The following is a 23,782-nucleotide window of genomic DNA, read 5'->3' on the forward strand; positions in this document are numbered from 1 at the left end:
CATTTAACCAGACAAGTTAAGCCAGCAAAAAATATTTGCTGTGCAGACACACGTGTGTCTACATACATGTGTTGATCTCCTGGGACTCGGATGCTGATTGGGAATTTCAGACAAAAATCACACAAGATGACTATGAGGGAATTTTTCTCAGAACAGCTTTGGCCAAAGCCAAGGCTGCTGAAAATCTCCTGGGAGTTTAAATCAGAAAATCCGGACACTCCTGACCTCAGGATTGCTGGTAAATTCCCTAATCAGGCCTGCTACAAGTAAACATCTCCATCTTATGTAACACTTTGTTGTTTTTCTTATGCTGCAACACCAAGATCCAGCGACTGTGGCTTATTGACTCATCCAAAACCACGCAGGAAATTAAAGGAGTAGGTTTCCATCCCCACAACTCCAGCTTTTCTATGAATGGATGAGATATTTCAGCATAGGTCTTTAAACCTTTATTTCCCTGGATGCACAGGGGATGTTGGAGTTACATGTTTCTTCCAGTGGTTGCATAGGTGTGTCACAAATCATTATTAATGTTTGTTCAGGAGGAGAGAACACTGCTCCCTCTCTGTGCCACCCCATCTGTTTCTGATGGCATTTTGTTTGCTCCACACTTGGATTTGCAGGATGGACAGGCAAGGTCAAACATGGCTTCCCTACAGGGGCTATTTATAGTGAAGTAAAACAAAGTCTTTTAGCACTCAGTGGATATTAATCCTCCAAATGGTCCAAGATGAAAAGCAGGGGAGAGGTTCTAGCTATTCTGTGGAATTTTTCTCCTCTCGCTGCTTCCAAAATGTTTTTCAAATCTACTTAGGGCAGCTGGAGGGTGATTTACTGGGAGCCAGAGGTCTGGGCTCAGTCTGTTGTTTTGTCTTTTAATACTTAGTTAAATAGGCTGTTCTGAACACACATTTTCCCTCTATGCTTATTATGGTCTCACCTGCTTTAAAATTTACCTACAGATGTTGATAAATGGATGATAAACAAAACAGACTGACAGATGTGAATGTGTTCACCCACCATTCCTGAGCAAAACACAGTGTTTCAGATCCCAAGGCAAGGGGCTGAAGGACAAATGCCAGACTGGCTGGACAAAACTACCAAAGAATGAACTGGTTAGCAAGTTTATAGGAACTTTTTTATGTAAATGGAAAAAACTTGCCACAAACATTCCTTAGTTTTTGCAGAACATAACCTTTCCCTGCTATTCTTCCTCACCCCTTTCAGGCTCCTGAGCTTACTGGAGTTCACCCAGGCAAGTGCACAAGTCAAACTGCTCCAGACAGAGCCCTCTTTGTTGTCCATCTGGCCACACACAGAGTAGGAAGCCTGTTCCTTTGGAATTCCCAGCCCTGCTTCCTAGTTCTAAGAAAGGTACAACATAATGGGATAAACATCTTGGATTGATTCCTCAGCTGAAGCTGTGGCATGGTGCCAGGGACCTCATGGGTTGAGGGGCTGCAAGACCTGCTGTCCACCCAGATCATGCTGCCAAAGCCTGCTGGTTGTGGCTATCCACATTCTACAGGCTAAAGCTACTGATTCTTCCAGGAACAAGGAAATCAGCTCTCAGCCCAGCAAAAGGTTTTACAGGTTTTACAGCCTGCTCTTCCCTAAAGCACCAAGTAAGGTCCTTGAGGAAGAGATGAGCTTTAGCAGCTGGTTTCAAAAAGGGTTAAACCTCAGATTTCATTGAGATCACAAGATTTGAACTCACACTGGTTCTCACCTTCATCAGCAGCTCCCTACTTGTCAGATAATTGTCATGGTCTGAGAAGATCTCAGATAGCTCTTCATACATCAGCAGGATATCCCTGCACAGGAAAAGATTAAATCATTTACATCATTAGCAAGCACTCTAAATCCAATCAAGTTTCTGGTTTTTTCTCATCAATCGTTAACAGTTTGACTTATAAAAGATAACAGCACCAAAATGCATCCAGTGAGATGCTGCACATCTCCTGGGAGCCTTGGTGGGATATACTGGTGCTCCCCGTAAAGTCGGGTCTTATTTGACAGCAAAGAAACACCATCAGCAGCCCCTGGGCAGGGCTTTGAACTGTCTGCACGGTGTGAGAATGGGTCACGGCATACAAGGGAACAGAAAAACAGCTGAGAGGGAACCAAAGTATTTGATTTTTGCCCTGTTCCATGCATTCTGGAAAGCTGGAAGCATTTAAGTGTAGGAGTAGTTTTTTGCCCAACACTATAAACACAAGATTAGCAATATTTTGATCAGAAACACGGGACAGCAGAAGGGAAATCCCACCTCCACCTGTGGAGAGGAAATACAGAGGGATACTGCCTGGCAGAGTGGTATTTTAATTTGTTTATTGAAATCAAAGAAATCTGGTTGATTTTTGCCAAAACTGAATGAGCAGAACACCATATTTTCTAGACAGCAACTTCTGGCATCTGTGGGGCAGGCAGTAAATATTATTAACACAATAAATTGTTCCCCTGGAAGAAATATTACCTTCAATACTGGATTTTGTAGTTTGAGAATATATTTTATGTAAATATCAGCACTGGGAGAGGAGTAGGGAGGATTTGTAACAAGCTGGAACTCCTCAAACTTCATGGGAGAGAAGACCACAGGCAAAGATCATGGTGACCTGGGAGCGGTGAGGTGGGTGAGAAGCTAGTGCCATAGTTTTTCGAGAGAGGTTGTGGAAGACCCAGTATGCAAAAAAGGACAGAATCCAGTATCCCCCAAGGGCAGATTGTCCCTGCAATAGGGGAGAGGAGTTCACAGGAGGGGTCTGAGCCTCCCCAGAATAGGAGGTTCTTCTGACAGAACCCATGTCAGTGAAGGAACAGAACAGGAAGAGTGAGGAGAAGATGAAAAGAAGGAGCATGGAGCCCTGTGGCCCTTGGGAACTGAGGGAGAGGCTTACTTTGAAACACACATCCAGGTGGTCTTCAGCCGATAGATGGAGTTGGACTGCAGAGCTGAAATGATAGCCCTCAAGGAGGAAAAGTTCTTCAGGATCCTACATTCCTGTGAAAGGAGCGGTTGGAAACACAGGAGCATTAAATGTCAGCATTACACAGACCTTAGTGCTCCTCTGTCTGAGCCCTGTCATGCCTGCTACACATTCTCACTGCTGAGCAGCAGCTGTGCAAACACTGAGCATCAAAAGTATCACTCCCCACTCCAGCCACCAAACACTTCACAAGCTTTGGCATTTAGATCTTGTTTTCCTCACTTTCATATATTTGTGGTGTCACAGCTTCCAGTTCTCCCAGTAAAAATAAAAGTGGAACTGAGTCCATGAAGCCATGGTGAAAGGCACAAAGGTTATACTTCTTAAAAAGCTTTTTATAGTTACCAATCCCTTTCACCCCTTAGGGAGAAAACCAGGCTTTACCTCTTTATGTGTGGTATTTGAAATTTAAACCTTCAATCATCTCAGTGTCAATTAAAAATAAAGACATGCAAAGGAATAACCTGTTATTCAAGTATGTGCACACTGTTAAAGAGAAAAACCTTCCCAGCTTTTCCAGAGTTGGGATCAAATCTGAACTTCATGGACAAGACTGCTTCATGGACATTTCTTATTCAGCTACTCTGTGGCAAAAGCTTGGGTGGAAAAGGATAACCAAAACCTCAAAAAAGTAGCACAGACTCCTCAAAAAGCAGAGGGAAGCAAGAGGGAAAGTCTGGTCTGTAACTCCTGGAATCTGTTGGTGGCTCAAGAGCAAGAGCTTGGACACCACAGACTTCAGCACAGGTGTCTGTACATGCAAATCCAGCAGACAAAACACCTGCCAATTTGACTGCTGCATGGAGATGAGAATGTATTCAAACTCCAATTCTGCTTATCAACATTTTTATGAATCTGATTCTTACCCTAGTAATGCTTGTTATGTAAAGGATCCTTACAGTGAAAACAGACATGATTTATCTCCTTTGTAGGACTGAACAAATGTAAAGCAACCTCAAGCATAAGCAAAACTCAGACCTTAATATATCAGCAGCTCTGTTCACAAGTTGCATTAAAAGTGACTGAACAGCTAAGGAGAGTACAGGCTCCTCCAGTTATTGACCTACAAAAAACTCTCTGTGCTAATTAGGAGGCTACGTTTAACAAAGTATGGCTTAAGCAGAGAGCCTGGGCCAACAGCACCTGAAGTAGGTGGACACTTGGGTCAGTTAAAGACCAACTTCAAGAACATGTGGCAGGACTCACCAGACCTGAAAGCTATTTTTGCGTGGTTTGGGACCAAAAAAACCCATGTAACAGCTCTTCTCCAGAGACTGACATGTTGAAGAATGAGACCTTTCTTTTTGTTCAACCTGAAATTCAGGTTGGGGAGAACACGAATTTAGAGGCAAAAATTATCAGCTTTTTTTCTTTCTTCCCAGTACAACAGGAGCTTGGACTGGAAGATCCAATTGGAATCATCTTGACTTAATTGCATGCTGTATAACTTAGAGCACAGTAAGAATTTAATATTGGATTTAGTGTTCTCAGTGATTCAACTGACTGGAGACTAAACTTGAGCAAGCATGTAAGAAGAATTTCTAAGACTGGTTTGAATAATTTTGTTTCATGCTGTGTCCTTTACAGAGGGAAAACCAGAAAGAATCCTGTGCAAAACAGCTTTGATATAAAAAATGTTAAGCATAACAGGATATTAATGATTTCATTTTTACTTTTTATTTTTAGAGAAAATAGTTTGAGTGAAATTGGCAGCTCCTGCTCAGGAACCTTAGATCTAGGTGGAGCAGAGAGGCCTGGCAGTTAGAGAAAGTATTCAGTTTATCTTTTGAACCAAGAAAATGGATCCAAAAGCCACAAAGGGATAACAAACATGGAACTCTGTGCTGTTAAGTTTAGTTGTCAGTGAATAACTGTACTTTAATGAGTGGATTATTTTCTAGTTCAGGCACCTAACTATTCAAAACACTCATTTGCATGTACAAAGCAACTAGCTGCCTTCAGAAGTGGGCAGCTAAGTATATGTGCACCCAGCTCCTGTGCATGTGCCATTTTCTGCAGAGTGTGCACATACATTTTTCATGTGTTTCATGCTACAACTGGAGCATTTAATTATGGGTATGAATTAAGTAAAGGGAGAAGCACCGAATCAACAGGGGTATAGAACAAAGTTCTCCACCCAGAGAGTGAGTGGGATGAGGGCAGTGCCTGTCCTGGCTTACCCAGGCCTCCCTCCTGCCTTGGGATGATTACAAAGTTCTTTACAGCCTGCCCCAGGAAGAAGGCCCTTTTAGCTGGTGCCCTCTGCAACTCAGATCTGCATGTAGAAATTGGAAGTCAAACTTCCTAATCCCTTCACACAGGCAATAAAGCATCCATCAGATGATGATAAAAACAAGCAGACGTAAGTGCCACAGGAGAGGTCCAAGACCTTCCCCATACCAGCTTCTTGAACCATGCAGTTGCCACAGCTCAGGTGCCAGGACTGAATGCTGCCTCTGGAAGCACAGAAGTACACTGCCAAGGTTGGAAAGCCTCTGGCTTCAGCTTTTTCTGATTTGTATAGCTCAAAAAGAATCCATGTGATTCTTAGAAGTCAACACAAATCCACATGGAAGTGCTTGGAATGAAATGGTCTCTTCCAGAGAGGTCTCATTTACTGCCAGCTGCCCAGTGCTCTGAGGGGAATTGGGAAGCTTACAATAAAATATTAAAACCTAGGAAATTAGCAAACTAGAGTTATGTAAAGCAGGCATGGAAAAACCACCTTCATGCAAAGATTAACATGGAAGCTGCTACAAGATCCTCTTGGAAGCTCTGCTGAGGCACATGGAGGACAGGGAGGTGACTCCACATGCTGAGGAAGTCCTGCCTGCCCAGCCCAGTGGCCTCCCTCGATGGAGTTACTCCATCAGTGGACAAGGGAAGAGCTACTGATATCAGCTATCTGGACTTCTCTAAAGCTTTGGCATGGCCAAGTATCAACCCCATTTCCATGGTGGGGAAGAACTGAGGAGAGGAAGGGCAATATTCATTTGGTATCACCAAAAAATCAGTTAAAAATAGGAAGAATTAGAGCCAAGATTGCTTGGGACCAATGTGTACAACCCCTTTCTCCTCTCCCAACTCCTTCACTCCAAGGCACCCACCCAAAAAACATTAAACAGAATAAATGTTTTACATGTGCAATATGAATCCACTTCTCAATGATCTTGGCTCTCTGCTGGATTTTGAGCTCCCTGGTCCCCAGGATAGTGCTGATGACACATTTGGTGACTGCATTGAACTGAGTGATGGTGGCTCTGACAGTTGGAGCCAGGTTCTTGTTTTCCTTCTTATCCCTTTGAGACCAGATGGATCCCAAACAGTGGTAGGGCACAACTCTTCTGAAGAGCATCTAGAGGGAAACAGAGGTGGGGTAAGCCAGCAAGTTTCTCCTAAATTTCTTTTATCCACATGAAGAAATACAGGTTTCAAGGACAAATTTTATCTAAATCTAATATGGTACTTAAAGGTAAGTATTGGCTCTCTCTTAGTTTAAAATACGCTTTGGCACACTCTTTATAGGCTTGATGCCCTAAAAGAGCTGTCAGCTAAACAATACTGGGAAAATAAGGGACACCTTTATGTCAGCTGCATAACTGAGATAAATTTTTTCATATAATGGTATTTGGAAGGAGATTGATACAGACAAAGCAAAATCAGAGCGTTACAGTCCAGAGTACCTAGACATCTTTAAGCCAGGTAGCAATATAGTCAAAACATGCTATTTCTCAGTGCCAAGTAATAACTTTTGCAAAAGAGGCTACACATTAAAAAAAAAAAAAAGCAAAACCAAAAAAACCTCCAGAATGACAGAAGGAGAAGCCCAATGACTGAAGCAGCTGGGATAACCAGGGATAACCACAGACTTGTGTTCTGTCTCCCAGCAGCAGTCCCGCTCTGGAGCCCTGCACTTATAGCAATATAACTTAAAAAAACCCCATATATTATTTTGTTTAAAGTTATATTATATGCAATACTCTACATACAACATCCATGTATGTTAGCTGTTCTGCCACAACGTGGTCTTGAAAAGAGGAAAATTCTTCCGGATTGCTGATCTCCAGTTCCTCTCCATCAACCAGGTCACTGGAAGAAGTACTACAAAACCCATCTGGCCAGAATGGAAAACAACACTCAGTAAATTTATACAGCAAACAATGAATCAAAGCAGGTGTTTGTTTATTTTGCAACATCACTGTATTACAGCAGAACGCCCCAAGGGCCCTAGCTGATGTAATGGCCCCACTGTGCCATTTGAGTGAGAAAAATGACCAGAAGATTAAATTGGCAAAGCAAAGGTGGAATAAAAAGAAATAGAGAGAACAAATCTTAGCAGAGAAGTGGCTTGACCCATTTGCTAACTATTCTTTTGAAAGAAAAAACATCACCACCACCCCCAAAAAAATTCCTTACTGACATTGCACAATTTTTTAAATCTACTTTCCAATATTTATAATCTGAAAAAAAATTATCAAACTACAAAGGCATGAGGCTGCAGTTATACCCCCAAAATACTGCATTAGGAATGCTCTTCTGTCCAGAAATAAAAGGAGATACCAGATTTATTGGCACCCTTTGTGGCTACATGGGCTATATTGAAGAGAGTTTATTCCAGCAGCCTTCACCTTTCCTCTCAGGGAATTTTTCCCAGGAAATGGAATACAGTGAGCACCTACAGTATTCTGCTGAATGGTTCTTTCAAATCTGCACTGGGCAGCAGAGACGAGGTGGGAGAGCAGAACTTTCCTCACTGAGGGACCTGAGCCAGTGCAGAAGGGAAAGGGTTCCACAGCTGCTGCCATGTCACCTGTTGGCTCCCAGAAGTTGGGAACAAAAATTCAAACACCAAGAAATATACCCTTGTTTCTCATGGTAGAGAAGGAAGTCAAACAGAAACTCCCTGAAAATAAATCCTAATCCCTTTTACTGTAAGGCAACAGTAACTCCATAAGAGGGATTAAAAAATAGGGACTTGTCAAAGACTAACAACCAAAGTACTAAGTTTACTACTGGTGAGATTTCATTTACAAAAACAAAGAATGTTATGCAAGACTTCATATCCAGTTAAAGTAGAGCATTAAAGCAACAACAGCAGATAACGTGATAGAGAATCATTGTTTTTCAAAATACTTCATTGTTCCTTCCTCCAGTAATTAACAAAACATAATCGCCAATGTAAATTGCTACAGTTTTGATGTAACAAGTTATGTCTACAGGCTGATCTCCATCTGTACATTTGAATTGCACAATTTATTAGCAGAGCTCAGTGTGGTAAATGGAGACCTCTGTTCCAGCGCTACTTTTCCGTGGCCATTTTGTAACAATTTGCATAATTAAACGGACTTGGACTGAACTGCTACAAGAATCTCACTCCTTTTGGTTTTGTAAAAACTCCTTTTCCTTTCGACTCTTGAAATTCAACTGAAAATCCTCACCACTGAGCTGCAGCGCTACACAAAACCTCACAGCATACTTAAAATGAGGTCCTGAAGCGCAGTGTAAATTTTCATTTTCTTTTTTTGTCCCTCTTTTTCTCCCTCATAGATGTGCAACCAGTCTTTTCCCTGCTCTCCAACAAGCTGGAATCCTCTTGTATTCAAGTATCTCATCATCTTAGGACCCCTCTGGTCCATTCAGCCCTCTCAAAGTCTGACTGCCTCTTGACTGCACTGAGAGCAAGCATGTGTCCCTCCTGACCCTGCAACCTCTGCTTCTCCTTGGTTTGCTTGCTCAACCTGCAAGAATTGAGGCCAGAAGCAGCTTTAATCTTCCTATCTGGTACTGTAATCTAATCTACTGGCATGGTTGATGGCAGCAGGGAACAGAAGTCTGATTACCCAAATCAAGCCGTAGGATTAGAGCCCAAATTTCAAAATTCAGAACACAGCAGGAATGCTTTGGGACAGTAATTATCAACAATTGCAGACAATGTATCAGGAATTTTGAAAGAAAATGTATGAAGATGGAGCTCTGATAAAAGTAAGGCAATCCTAAAAGTCTTCTCTGCAGACCCCACAGCTTCATTTCATTGCCCTCCTCTTATTTTACTCTAATAACTAGCCTCTATTCTTCCACAATTTGGAAAATGTTATCATTCCTATTGGCCTACCTATGACTCAAAAAAGAATGTTTTCAGCTGTCCCTTGAGGAAACAAATACAGAAGCAGGGCTGCTGGGAACTTCTGTTCACTCTGAAGAGCAGATGAACCCAAATATAGTTCTTATGAGTTTTCCTTGTCTGAGCTGGGGGAACCAAGCCAGGAAAGATCAGCACTAGGGACATCTTAGCCATCCTGTTCCCTTATCTGTGCTCAATAAAGGCCTGGGCATTACTCCTTTTTCTGTTCATGACTAAGTTAATTTGGCATTTCACAATATTAGGTTGACATGGTATTTCTGGAACATCCGGCAGACATGACTTTTATGGAATGAAAGTGGGTTTTTTGGCATTTCGTTTATCATTTGTGGCATGAATTATTCCCTCTCACCCCTCTACCAAAGCTGGAAGTTGATTCCAGTTCTCATTCATACCTTACTCTCCCCACTTCCCAGCTCTGCCACAGGAAGCTTTCTGACCAGGATACGGGGATGTGTCAGGTTTGTGTGACTACAGTTCTCCATTGTTCCAGCAGACTGTGACCCCCAATAACGTAAGATTTTCCTCTGTCCTTGGATACCAGCAGCCAGCCACTCCAATAGGAAAAAACACCCACAGACACTTCCTTTGACAAGATGGTAACTAGGAAGAAAAGCTGCAGGATAAAGCCTGTGACTCAAGCTGTATTTTGTCTCAGCTCTGTATTCAGTTTTTTGTTTGTTTGGGTTTTTCTTGAGGGGGGGGGGGGCGTTAAGTGAGAAGCCCAGCTAGAGAGCAACTGTGTGTTTTAACTCAGTGATAGTGGAAATGTGCTGACAATTAACCACTTGGCTGCTGCAGCAGTCTCAAAGCTTTGGCGAAATATTAGAGAGGTGTTGGATTTCCCAAGTCACCCAAGGATGAACAGACATAGGCACCTCACACTGTAACACTATTGCATCCCTCACAGAGCCTGCAGCCTCACACAGAGGTTGGGTTTCCTTTTAAAAAACAAAAAAGGAAGACAAAAGTCACCGGTGAGCCTCACAATACTATTGATAAGCATGAGAGGTGGTGAAACGTACTGCACATAAGTCCCTGGGACACCTTACAGTCTGGAAGGACAGAAAGAGAGAAGGAACAATAACTCACCAACAGCTTCTACTTCTTGGTTCTGAAACTGCTTCAAGAGGTTCTGCACCCTGCTCTCCATGTCAGAATTGGGCATATTATTCTTCAGATATTCCAGCAACTTCAGCAAACACATGTAGTCAGGGGGCTCCCTGAAATCCTCTGAGCACTGATCGAGCCAGGCCCGTAAGACTGATGCTATTTCACTACAAGCAAACAGAGAGAACACAGTGTTTGCATCCAGATGGAACTGAGTGTACCTGTATCCAACAGAACAACAAACATACGAGACATTCACAGCCCACTTGAAGTATCTGTGCTGAGCTGTACTACAGGCATGTTTAGCAACCACCAGACATTACACACACCATCAACTGCACAACATAATTTCTTCATTCCATCTTGGGCCACTGGGAAAAGCTCAGTGTTTGCTCCAGAACTACTCCCTGAGATGTTGTGGGAAAATAGCAGGGAGGAAGCACGGTATTCATGGCTCCTTCCCCGTGGAAATGCTAAATCAAATGCCTCCTCTGGGGCCTTTCATCAGCTGCAGAGTCTGGGGACCATACTGCAGCTGCATATCCCTCCATGCCATGTTCCTTCTTATCTGCAGTCTTGGTACAAAGCCTGCCTGCTCATGAAACTGTGGCTTTCATGGAGGAAAAAGGAGACAATCCTGAAGCTAACCCCCACAGGCACACACAGTGAGAGGGATTGCCTCATCTGGGAGGATAAAACCCTCGCTGCAGCATGAGGCTGCCCATGCCAGGGTCAGCCTGGGAGTGTCAAGAGAGCTGAGTCTAGGAGACACAGTGATCCTGCTAATCTTAGTGATTAAAAATGTATCAGCAGAGTCTTGATTTCATCTTCAGCCCAAACCAAGGAGGGGCTGTCAAATTACACCATGTAAAAAGGGTGTCCTGCTCATGCTGGCAGAGCAGGAAAAGGATGCTTAAGGAGTTGTAGGACCACTGGATCTTGTTCAGGGAAGTTATCCTAGACTTTCTTAAATACATGCAGCTAAAAAGGACACCAGCCCATGGACAATCCTTCTACAGACTGAGGGGGATGAGGGGAAAGCAGAGCTGATGACTCAGCATGGTTCCCACCCTGCCTGAAGTGGGGGGAAGTGATCTGTTTGTTTGCTTTTCCTGGTTTATGTAGGTTTTCATCCACACCCATCTATTAGTTTGGTACTTAGATACTGCACAATATATGCTTGTGGGAATGCCCTTAGATCCTGTATTTGCAAGGATTTATCATCATTTCAACTTGATTTTGTAAGAAAATAAGACAATTTAAGCTATGTTTTTCCAGAAATAATTTGCAATGTTGTTGACAATTTTCAACTCAGTGTAGAAAAACTAGAAAAATACTAAAAAATAACCACTTTTCTTAAAACTTTAAGCTCCTTATTTCAGAATAAAAGGCACGATAAACACCTAAACTTCCTGAGAAAAAGGCCCTGAACTTTCCAGGTCTCCAAAACCACTTCTGTATCTCAAGTCTCTTCCAGCCCAGGAAACTCGCTACTGGAGCTGTGTACAAATACTGGCACATTCCTGCTCCAAGCTGGGAAACCACAGCAGTCTCTGGTTAACTCAGCTGCTCAGCAGCATCCAAAATAAACCAATAGTTAAGAAACAATATAGAGAATTTCTCCCACTCTGTGTCTCATCTGAACGGTGTTGGTTTTTCCTCAAAACTCAATTAACTTTTAATACCAGGCAGATTTCATTTTAGAAATCACATCCATTTAAGTCTGGTGTTTCTGTCCGTTCTTGTTCTGATAATGTGGCTACTTTGAATTTTCAATGAAAGTATTTGGAAACCTGTTGGTAATATTCTTTGGTTAGGCTTGCTGACAGGAGAAATTCTGGAATTACAGTTTCAGAGCTATGAAAAGTATTTACAATCAAGAATTAACATACAAACACGTTCTGGATTTCAGGTTTCATTGCAAGCTGTGGCACAGCCAACAGTGCCACACCAGCTCTACATCCCAAGGCCAGGAAAGGCCACAACAGGTAGATGTTCCCAGTGATGCTCCCAGGCTCTCCCACCACCCTCCCAGTTTCAGTTGTCCTCTCTAGCCCCTCACATACCCAGAATGTTGTCACAGCAGCACCAACAGTCACAAACACCACTGTCCTATGCCCACAGCATTTCCCTCTCATTCCCACCACAGGCAGGGAGCACTGTGCTTCGCTCCATGCCCAAATAGTGCATTTCCTCCTGCTCCATGCTCCTTTTTCCCCACCCACATCACAACCATCGTTCCCCTGGTCCCAGCACCAAAAGCCAGGCTAGGTATTCTATTCCTACAACCATTTACCAATTCAGCCATGATTTAGAAGGAAGAGCCTCTCCATAGGGCAAGTTCTTGTACTAATATTGTTCACACACTCTCTACACTAAGCTCAGTTTCCAGAGGCTTGGTTGGTGGCCACTTTTTTAAGCTGAAGAATAAACAGAGTTTAAGACACACAGTCTCCCAGAGCAGGGTGAAGAGTTCACAGCTGTTACAGACACTGATTTTTGCCAGCAAAATAATTTCAGTCAAGAGGGGAAATAGGAAAGAGAGAAGAGGTACACTGTGCCATAGTGACCTCCTGCTGCCCAGCTGTTTTACTGGAGTGCCAGGGAATAATGCAGCTTTCCAGAAATGGGCTGGACACTCGCCCATATCTTGCAGTACCTTTACATTTGCTGCCCTTGCAAAGAAACTCTGTACTCGACAGACCCAGATAGGAACAGGGGCCTTCCAAGAGCTCAGACAGGAAAGAAACACCACAGACTATATTTTTCATGGGTTGATTATGAGCTATAAATTTTTCCTTTCCTGCCTATACAAAAAGCCCTCACTGCTTAACACCTCTGCTGCTTGGCCACAGACTCCAGGCTTTGCTAAGCAATGCTGTCAAGTTTCACACCTATCCAGAAAGCCTTCTGATTTCCACACTAGCTTTGCTTGGAACACATCTCCAAAGGTTTCAGTCTCCAAAACCTATCCAGGTAGGTGGAGAAGTATATCCGAGCCTCTTGTTCACAAACTGGGACCAAGAACTCACACACCCCCATCTGCCCATGAGCTGCACAGAAGGTGACGGGGCTGTGGCAGCTCCAAGTCCAACAGCTCTGTCAGCTCAGCAGGGCACAGCGGAGGTGGGAAATGAGACCCTCCCACAACATGGGAATTCTGCATGGCCTTGTCTCTTCTGGGAAGACAACTTTAGCAGTCCTGACAGGATCTGACAGGAATTAAAGACAGCATTTCAGAGAATCACAGAATTAACTACATTGGAAACAACCTTTGAGATCAAGTGCAACCTATGACCTAACACCTCCTCATCAATTAAACCATGGCACTGAGTGCCACGTCCAGTCTTTTTTTAAACACCTCCAGGGACAGTTACTCCATCACCTCCCTGGACAGACTATTCCAGTGCCCAATCACTATCAGTGAAGAATTTTTTTCTAATGTCTAACCTAAACTTCCCCTGGTGCAGCTTAAGACTGTATCCTCTTGTTCTGTCAGTGGTTACCTGGGAGAAGAGACTGACCCCCACCTGGCTACAGGGAGTTGTAGAGAGTGATAAGGTCTCCCCTGAGCCTCCTTTTTTCCAGGTTCCCTCAGCCGCTCCTCACAGGACTTGTGTTCCAAGCCCTTCACCAGCCTTGTTGCCCTCCTCTGGATGTGTTCGAGCATCTCAGCATCCTTCCTAAACTGAGGGGCCCAGAACTGGACACAACACTCAAGGTATGGCCTCACCAGTGCCAAGTACAGGGGGACAATCCCTGCCCTGGCCCTGCTGGCCACACTATTCCTGATCCAGGCCAGGTGCCATTGGCCTTCTTGACCACCTGGGCACACTGCTGGTTCATGTGCAGCTGGCTGTCAACCAGTACCCCTAGGTCCCTTTCTGCCTGGCCACTGTCCAGCCACTCTGTCCCCAGTCTGTAGCACTGCAGGGGGTTGTTGAGGCCAAACTGCAGGACTCGGCACTCAGACTTGTTAAACCTCAATTTCTGACCAAAAAGGCAAAAGCAGTGTTTTCTTCCCACCACAATTATTTCTAAAGAATAAAAAGGGAATCTCAACACTTAATAAGGGGAACCTCAGCTGCAAAAAAGGGTTAAATTATTGATTTCTCATGAAATTCTGTAAGAACGTGCACAAAACTATCTGTAATCTGCCAAATGCAGAATTAAGTCCATAAAGAAAATACTCATTACAGATGGCTATTCCCTTTCCTCCACTGTCCAGGCAGTAACTCTCAGGCTTGCTCACACAGAATAAATTAAGTCATCTGCGTTTTCTCAGTTTTGCTTGTTAAATCAGGGGTAAAATGTAAGAAAACCACAAGGAAACGTTGCTGCAAAGGTGGCTTCTCACACCCAGTTTGTTTATAAATACCGTCCTGATGACTTCCAGCAAATTATCAAGTCCTTCTGATTTGGAAATTCTTGTCCAATAACATATAGGAGACTTTTGCCAGGATGCACATGAAGCCACTAAGGGAAGAACTCTGCTAGCTGCTCTTTGTTTTAATTGAGATGCCAATCATTATTTTTCTTTCTAATTATTCTTTTCTGCTTGATTCTGGTTGTTTTCATAACTCTCCCACTCTTTCACTGCCCTGTGTTTGACTCTGCTTCTCATGTAACCACACTGGTTTCTGATGTTGTTTAGCTTAATTTGCTTTACTGGCATGACTGATTGTTGCTTTCCCAAATTCATCTTAACTGCTCCCCACGATGGATTTCCCAGGCATCAGAAGCTTCCAGCCAATTTTCTTCCATTTGTCTCACATTCTTTTGGTGTCTATTGTCTTGGAGTACAATGTTTCAGGCCCAGTTTTATTTCTGCGATGCTGTAACTGTGTACATTGTTTTCCAGTGGGACTGTTTGGTTCAGAAGGAACCAAAAGACAAGGTTTTGGTCAGGAAGGTCCGAATGCACAAAAAGCCATGGGAGAATGTTTGTTTGTCACTATGAAAAACTCCAAATGCTGTGGTACTACATTGAAGGTTTTGGTATTTGCTATTTTAATGCTGAAGAGGAGAGGTGAACATGCAAGACATGCCACGTGGTCACTGAATAGTTCCTTAATTCTCTCTATTTGAGCTATTTCCCTCAAATGCTGTGGAAAAAAACAAGGTTTCAGTTTAGTTTCAAGCCGCTTTGTCTGTGGCTTTCAATCGTGCCACATTCCAAGTTTTAATAACAAATAAATTCCACACTTTGATAATAAAGCAGATGCAACTATGAGCTGACATTCAAGACAAGCAAAAAAGCCCTAAGTATTTTGATTCATTTCTGTGGCCTGTTGTTCATCTGAGGGAAAGCACCACCAATGGACTCCAAACCAGCAAGCCAAACCCAGTAGCAGAAGGAAACCACAGCCTTGTAGTCCAAGAGGCAGCTTGAAAGGACTTTTTGCTGTTACTCATGGATTCAAAAACCATGGCAGTACTAAAGTTAGACAGGAAAGCATGCAAACAAAAAATCATGGTCCAAGTCCACAGATCATTATGGGAACATTGTCTGCCTCTTGAAAAACCCTTCCTGCAGGTAATCCCAGGTTTTTACTCCTGTATTTTTGAGTAAGGTCTCCAAGGAACTAGATTCAGTTAACATTAAATTAGGCTTCCCCCAAATGCAAACATCGCAGGCAAGCCTGGACTGCCAGCCTGGATAGCTTTTTGTGTGTCTGGACAGGAATGAATCGCTTCTGGGAACTGCACTGACACAAATCTTTAAAACTGCTGGCAGCCAGCTCAGCTCTCATTGATGTGCTGCCTCAGCTCCCCAAGTGTCACAGGCTTAGAAAGACATCCCAGTGCCATGGCCTGGCTTGGGACCCTCACACTACCCAGAGACACCTCAGGATCCTGCAGAGCCACTGACTCCCAGAAGGTACAAGAAGCTACAATATTTTAGATTGTGGAGGCTTTATGTTCCTTTCTCAGTTCCAGTCCTCAGCCTGGTCTTCTTCTTCGGGGAAAGCAGTGTCTGCTCTTTTAGCACATCACCTCTTTAAATTCATGGAGCCTGTGCTTTGGGACCAGCTGTCTGCCAGAAGTGGACTGATTGCCCAGAAATCAAAATCCCAGAAATCAAAATTAACACTGTCCTTCACTAGAGGAGGAAAATGGCATGAGTTGTTCCACAGATCACCCTGCATAGAAAACCCAACCTTTTAACAGCGTTAACAGTTAACTGAGGAACTGGTCTGCTCCAAAGTGAGATCAGGGGATAGGTCCTATCACCAAAAGCATTGTTTCTATCTCCTAGGCAGTACACTTGGACATTTGGGGAGGACTGAAGGCCCCACACAGCATCAGTTGCTTGGCTTGCTGACCCCCTTCCCAGAATACATAAAGGTGCTGAAAGATCTTGAGGAGGTGACTATACCATTCAGGTTTTCCATGACTCTGCCTGATAAGGTGCAAAGAGCCTTCACATCAGACATTTCCTCATTTTCTTTTTGTCAGGTGACACATACCAAACAACACATTTGAACTTTACAACCTCATTTAAAATCCAAGAACATAACTGAATTATAGTAGAAATTGTATGGACCTCTCTTTAAATTTTAGTGCTATTCATCATGCTGATAATTTGTGTTTAATGTATATATGGTTTTATTCTGAATTGTCACACACCGTGGCATGTTACACATGTTTTTGAATGTGAACAGAAGTCCTAAGCAAAAAGCCATGCAGAGAACACAGAAGATTCCAAAGACAGCAACAACCTACAATGAGGAGGGAAGTCGGTCACCCCTCAACACAAAAACATCCAGAATGAGACACAGCACAAGGCAATCTTGTTGATATGAAAACAGGAAGAACAAAAAAATTACTTATAGGAGGTAGAGGGTCAAATAAGCTACTCCTTTCAATTCTCTTATCAGAAAATTAAGAGACACAGAGTCACATTTCTGGAAACACAGGCTGAAGTCCATCTAACTCAGACGTTTAGCTGGAATATATGACCTTTTCTGGAGTTCATTCTTCTGTTACTTGTGATCATGAACTTTCTGACGGACTGAAAGTAGTGAGAAGTGTGGAAAGCAAGCTACTGAACATGAAAAGCTAAGGTGGGTCCTGACAGGGAAAGAAAAAGGCAGGTTGTTTGAAGCTTACAAATTTTTTGATGGTTTTGATGAGTTTACTCACAACTCTAAGAGCCAAGGTATTTTGAGAACTAAACCTTTGTTTAAACCACATATTAGATGTAATTAAGTCAGATCCCTGTTGAAAAATACAATTTTTTTGACCACGTGTCTTGGTTTGAAAGACAGGTGTTTGCTAAGGAAGGCAGAAGCCTCCCTTGGAATGGCAGATGCAACCCCCCTTCCCTCCGAGTTATTATAATTTTGAAATCAAGGGGGCTTTTAGGCAAAGATGTGGGAAATAGGAGTAACAGTTCTTTACTATTATATATCTATATGTGTATAACCAGTCAAACAAACAACAATAACTATGGCAGTAACAGCAAGCAATCACAAACCCAGTGCCAGCCTTCTCGGCTGTCGGGCCCTTTCCCCTCGGGTGCAGTTCCGCTCGCAGCCGGCAGGGGCGCTGGCGGCTCCCGGTGAGCAGGGCAGGTGCGATGGTTCCCCCGCGGCTGCAGGGGGCGCTCCGGAGCGAGCTCGGGGAGCACGCGGCACCGGTGCCCTGGGATCCCGGGGAGGGATGGAACAAAAAAGCTTCACAAACCCCTGGGCAGCCGATCCCGGTGTCCGGCCAGACCCTCGGGAATGGCAGGCTGGAGTGGCAGGGACAAGCACAAATCCCGGGTGGCAGGGGCGATGTATCCAAGCGGGGAAACCCCCGGAGGTCTGGTCAGGCAGGGTGAGCACGGCTACAACACAGCGAAGGCTCGAAGCAACGGCGGGGGCAGGGCAGCCACAGCCCGGCTCCTGGGGCAAGGAAGGTGGGCCGGGGATCCTGGGGTCTTTCTCCGCAGAAAGAAAAAACGGCCGAAAGAACAAGCAGCTTCTCTCTCTCTGAACACCAAGACCGACTGCCCACACACCCAGGTGAAACAAAAAGAGCAGCCAGGTCCTTTGTTTTTCTTAAGTACTTGGCCATTTGTTCCCCTAGCAACATGTATAGGGGGAAAATTCCTTTAACAGAAAAAAACCAAAAACCTAGGACTAAACTAAAACCCCAACACCACCCCAGCAGCCCAAAATATGATAGGAATGATGTTCAAGTGAAGAGGAGAAAATCCCCTTGGCGGAAGGGGTCCTAGGAAGGCATGTTTCTAAACACAGCTGAAGGGATCTTGGGTCAGTAACAACTACACATCATTGCAGCAGTCTGGAATCACTGCAAGATCTGGGAACAGAAGGGCAGGTTTAAAGCTCCCACAAGCCCCTCTAACAAGGCTGCGCCACAAATGTGCTCAAGCCCTTTTTTCAGATCTGCAGATTCTGAGTTACATAAACACTGTGTGGAATATTCACATAATTTTGCCAAAAATTTAGATAATTTACATCAGACATTCTCCTCAAAATACACCAGAGCTCTATATTACGAGTGCAAAACGGACAGAGAATTTCGACATAGAAAGCAGTAACCTGTGGGCTTACAGTGCACCACACAGGACAATGTTCCTTCCACACATATCCTCAGTTTTTGCTACCCCTCCCTCTTTCAGGCTCTGTGAGGTACTTAAGGAGTCATAAACTCTCCTTCTGCAGTTGTTCTTAACTTTTTTTTGTGTCAAACCAGTGGAAATGCTTTAAATTGCATCCCCACTTCTAATGGCCCAACTGGCTTTTTAAAGCCTCTGAGCTGTCACAACAGGAGTCTGATGAATGCAAAAGGTCTCTGGCCACAGACCACAGGCTTCCCCATGAGATATTTTTTCCTTTGAGAAATACAGAGTTAATTGCAAGAAATAACAAGGGTCTACTGCTTCTTCCTCCTATTTCTCCAAGTCATATAAAACCAAGAGCACAATTATATTATGTTTCTGTTCTATGAGAAAAGAGGGCAAATGCAATTATATTGGAATTATCCCAGACAAGAAAACACCTGAACTACCAGAAGTACATGTTTCACAACAGGACTACAAAGCCAAACACTTTCCAGATACCATTAATCATTTCTAAGAGACAAGTAGCCAGAGCAACTGAGAGCAATGGAAATTTTTAACGAAGGAAAGTGAATTCATATTTATATGGGATCTGTTAAAACACGTATACCTGACGAATAACTTTGATGACAACTTCATTGTTGAGCTTTTTATAGACATGGATTTGAGTAAAGATACCAAATTTACACATAAAAGGTATCTTATGAAGGCCAAAGGATTAAAATCAGCTGTTCTGAACTAAATTAATGAAAAATCTCTCAGAAAACTCATCCGAAGTTGAGCTAGCACAGGAATAGGACCACAGGCTCCATCCATTTGTCCATCCCTGGCTGTGCAAAGGTGTTATGTGCCAAGAGGGAAGAAAGCATTGATGCAGCAGGAAGCAACTGACAAGGCTGGTAAACTGTATGTATGTCAGTAGGAAAATAATTCCACTAAAAACAAACAAACCGACCAACCAACCAACCAACACACTCTCCTACTAAATGTTATTTTATTCGCTTGCACACTCACCTGCAGGTATAACTAAAAATTGATGCATTTCGCCCAAAGCCCAAGTGACACAAGTAACATCAAGATTACTTTTCCCCCTTTTCTCTTCATCTCATCATCAAAGTCCTCTGGGTCCGTGAAAAGGCCGTTGGGGGATTAATCCCACCATGGTTTATACTGGTGAAATTAATTCCTCACCCCCAGCATAAATCCTTCAGCTATTCTGCAGGAAGGGTACAGCTTTAGCTCATATTTTATGACTGAGATAGGGGGAGGTCAAATGGTTTGCCCAAAGTTGGAAGAGACCCTAGAGCTCAGTCTGCATGGAAGTGTGGGAACCACTAGCTGTTTGTTGTTGCTTCTATCCATGACAGAATGCTGCCTCCTTGGTGCCTGTGACCAAATTTTAACTATCAGCTGTTCTTTGAGGAGTTCTCATAGCAAAATGAGAGCAAAATATTTTACCAGCCAGGAAAGACTGAGCTCTTATGTCAGGTCCCATGGGGCAAGAGGAACAGAAAACCAGTAATGCTGACAAGAATCAAGCATCTTCATTCTGTAATCAAATATAACCACGCATGCCATAGTGCATGCAAACTACAGATGTCAAAGTACAAATGCTGATGACCTAAGGCACCTTTTACACCCAATGTCTAAAGATAAAACCCTAGGAGGATAGTCAAACCACCTTTTTCTCATTTAAACTGCAGTTCAAAACAGCTTTGCTATTTCTTTTGTAAATGAGGATGACCTCAGAATTTAAATTTCAGTCTAAAAGCAGCACTGTAAATCACAGGGCACTAATGGAAAAGATCCATGCACACACACATTGCCTGAGTCACCCTCAGCTTTGCTCTGCAGGCACTGCTGTAATGACAATAAAATCACTCCTAAGCAATAACCACTTACTGCCACAGATAAGGCAGAGGAAACAAACACACCTTGTTTGCTTAATCAACAAAATGTTGGCCTAGATGTGTTCATCTCATGTTTAATTCCAAAACAATTTCCCTGCAAAAGATGTCTGTATTGTACTATTGGATATGTTACAAGACAATCGGTATTTGGCCTTTGCACAAGCTTGTTTAAGCATGCCAACAGTGCTGTGAATTTTCAATAGAAACAACAGCTCTGCTGCCAACATCCTCCTCCAAGACCAAATCCTGCCTGGGGCTTGCTCCACAGTGCAAATCCATACTTACACCCTGAGTACCATCTCAGATTCCAAGGAATTCAGGTTTGCCACTTCTCCATCGCTTGAGGTCTCCAGGTTTCCAAACCTGAAAAAGGAGATGGATGTTTAGAAGAAACTCTAGTGAATAAAAGCAAAATCCCAAATAGCATCATTCATATACCATAAACAACTACAAAGCGCTTCCAGCTCAAACTACAAGGAATCCTAACATGTGGGCAGAATTAAGGAGTTTGAAAATTATTTCATTTAGGAGGGAAAAAATCCTAAAGAAACAGCCAGTATCTTCCAACCTAATTTGTTAATTTGTATGAAGCAGCCTGCACACAGGCAGAATCAACCAAAACAGTGTCTTTGCTCACTGTTCTCTCTGCCTGTTTTCACTCCATCCTTTCCCAGGGCAACATTCCAGTGCACAGCAAGACTGTAACACAACCACCTTCTCCCAGTACGGCTTCCGTGTCTCTAGCGCCTGCCATTCATAACAGCTCCAAGTGTTGCTTCAATGTTTCCCAGGTGGCAAGTGTTCACTTTGTGCCCAAACTTCTTACGTGAGTGGGAAAAGCCCACGATGCTGTAAAAACACCATTGGGAAAGAGGGAACCATAGGCACAACTCCAACAGTGCCAAAGGGAAAATCTCTTACCTACAAGGCACAACCCTGTGCCTTGCAGGCACAATCATGCACTTCATTTTCAATGGGAGTGCCCATTGTTTCAGATACACAGCTTCATAATTATCCATTAAGAATTCCATGGCTCCTTAAAGGCAGGTTTAATGAAGGTGGATGATTACTCACTGTCCAGAATAAGACAAGCTGATTTTATCCATTTAGGTTTATACACCTGCAATTAATCTGAAGGGTTAAAACAAGTGCATCCTTAAGTGCTTGTCCTACAACAACCTGGTAACATCAGACAGAGAGAACACAGTGAGCCGCTTCTGCCCCAAAGGTTTGTGTCAGAACTGTCACAAACTCATCCAAAAAGGTTTCAATGGATTGAAGTGGTGATAGTTTTATGCTCCTCTCAAGCATTGGTCTAAGGCTTCATATATAAGAATCACAGATATGTTGTTAAAGGGAGAGGATTTCACTCTCCACTGCCATCTACTCTGTAAGATGCCTAAAACACATCTTAGCCAGTAGACAAAAGGCACTTTCCCCCTGCTGAGGGAATTTTTTAAAATAAAAATTAAATTTTTATATTCAGTTTTTAAAACTTGCCATTAATTCTTTGAGAAAAAATTTATTGAGATGAGTCCCAATGTCATTGTCCTACTATTGCATGAAATATAAAATATGTCTTTGCAGAACATTAGGCACTTGTGTTTAAATCCCACTAGAGACACAAGCTGAGTTTTACAGGAGAAATCTGTAAGACGGCAATAAAGAGTAGACAGTTTTCCGTGCAAAGCTGGAGAAGGATATAAAGCTTCCTTATGTTGCCAGATGCAAATCTCTGCCTCTCATCTCTCCATGAACAACAGGTCAATAAATACGGGTTAGGAGGAGTTAATGACACAACCAATATAAAGAACAGCCTTTCTGCAGGCTTCCAGCACAAAGAGCCTTTCACTGCCCAGCCTGTAGGAATGTTTTGCATACAAAAAGAGACACAAGCAACAAAAGGATCCTGTAGCCCACAGAACTTTTCAGCTTGGCGTTTGGGAAGTTACAGACTGCACTCAAAGGGACTGAGTAAGCAAATGAGAGCAGAATGTAATAGGTAATACTGAATGTTTAAATACTGGAAAACAGAGTGGAGAATGCACCCCTGCATCTCTGTTAAGAAGAGGGAGGAAAATACTCTGAATAACTCAGAAAGAATAAGGAAAGGTGATCTCTGCAACAGCCCCAAACAAAGACCTAAATAAGCTTGTAAGCATCAAAACAAGCAATTTGGAAGCCCAGATCCTCAGGAAAAATAAGGTGGCTTGAATCCTACACACATGGAGTCATGGAAGTGACATGGAGTGACAACTCACTTCTTGAGTTGAGTAGACAAGCTACCTGATATAAAGGAAGAAGAGAAGAAATAATAGATGCTACAGGAACAGCAGTGAGTCAAACACCACAAAGCTGCTGTCCCAAAACGTGTGGCTCTGCTACTGCAGGACCTATTCCTTCGATGCTCCCCCTCCGCCTCCCCTGTCCTCTCCATTCACCCTTCAGCAAAAGGAACGAGTGGGAAACATGAAACTAACTTGTTCTTTGCTGTCATTACCCAGCTCCAGCTCTCCCACAAACAGTCTTAATTCCCTCCTCTGTAAACTGCTCCAGACAGGGACTGGTTGCTACTTTATCTGTGCCTGCGCCAAGCACAGCACGGCTCCACTTCTGAGGAACACAGTTATCAGGGCAAAATACAAAATGGAGGAGAGGAATTTGGCCTCCTTCTACCCTCATCTGGATAGCTAACCAACTCTGGCTTCCATCACACTTTGCAATATCCCCCTGGGAATACCAAAGGCACCACACTCTATCCCCACACCCAGGGGCAGGAGGAGCCACTCTTCTTCCCTCCAGGAACTTCCATGGAGGGCTTCCACATCAAAATGCCAACAGGATCTTTTTCTTTTAGCTCTCCCTGCCCACTTGTACCAAATAACTAGAAAATATCAGAATGTACAGTGTTAAAAGCAGATTTCCAAAGCTGTCTGCTGCGCTTAGATGCTGAACTCCCATGAATGCTAAAGGGATGTGGATGTTCAATTACTCCTGAATACCTTTGGAAACACAAGTCGTCCCATTCACTTCTCAACATCCCAGCCTATGTTCAAGATTT

General features: G+C 43.3%; 1 protein-coding gene across 1 annotated transcript in view; it reads right to left on the bottom strand.

Moving 5' to 3' along the window:
- Positions 1 to 23,782, bottom strand: part of RGL1 (ral guanine nucleotide dissociation stimulator like 1) — a 55,792-nt gene that overhangs the window by 8,351 nt on the left and 23,659 nt on the right. The window contains exons 4-9 of the mRNA XM_082286935.1: positions 21,007 to 21,084; positions 10,219 to 10,403; positions 6,977 to 7,101; positions 6,127 to 6,342; positions 2,898 to 3,001; positions 1,730 to 1,814 (exon numbers count right to left, since the gene is read on the bottom strand). Of these exons, the coding sequence (XP_082143061.1) occupies positions 1,730 to 1,814; positions 2,898 to 3,001; positions 6,127 to 6,342; positions 6,977 to 7,101; positions 10,219 to 10,403; positions 21,007 to 21,084 (793 nt within the window). The remainder of the gene's footprint in view (positions 1 to 1,729; positions 1,815 to 2,897; positions 3,002 to 6,126; positions 6,343 to 6,976; positions 7,102 to 10,218; positions 10,404 to 21,006; positions 21,085 to 23,782) is intronic.

This window comes from Coloeus monedula, assembly GCF_965178545.1.
Source record: "Coloeus monedula genome assembly, chromosome: 9".
NCBI classification, from domain to species: domain Eukaryota; kingdom Metazoa; phylum Chordata; class Aves; order Passeriformes; family Corvidae; genus Coloeus; species Coloeus monedula.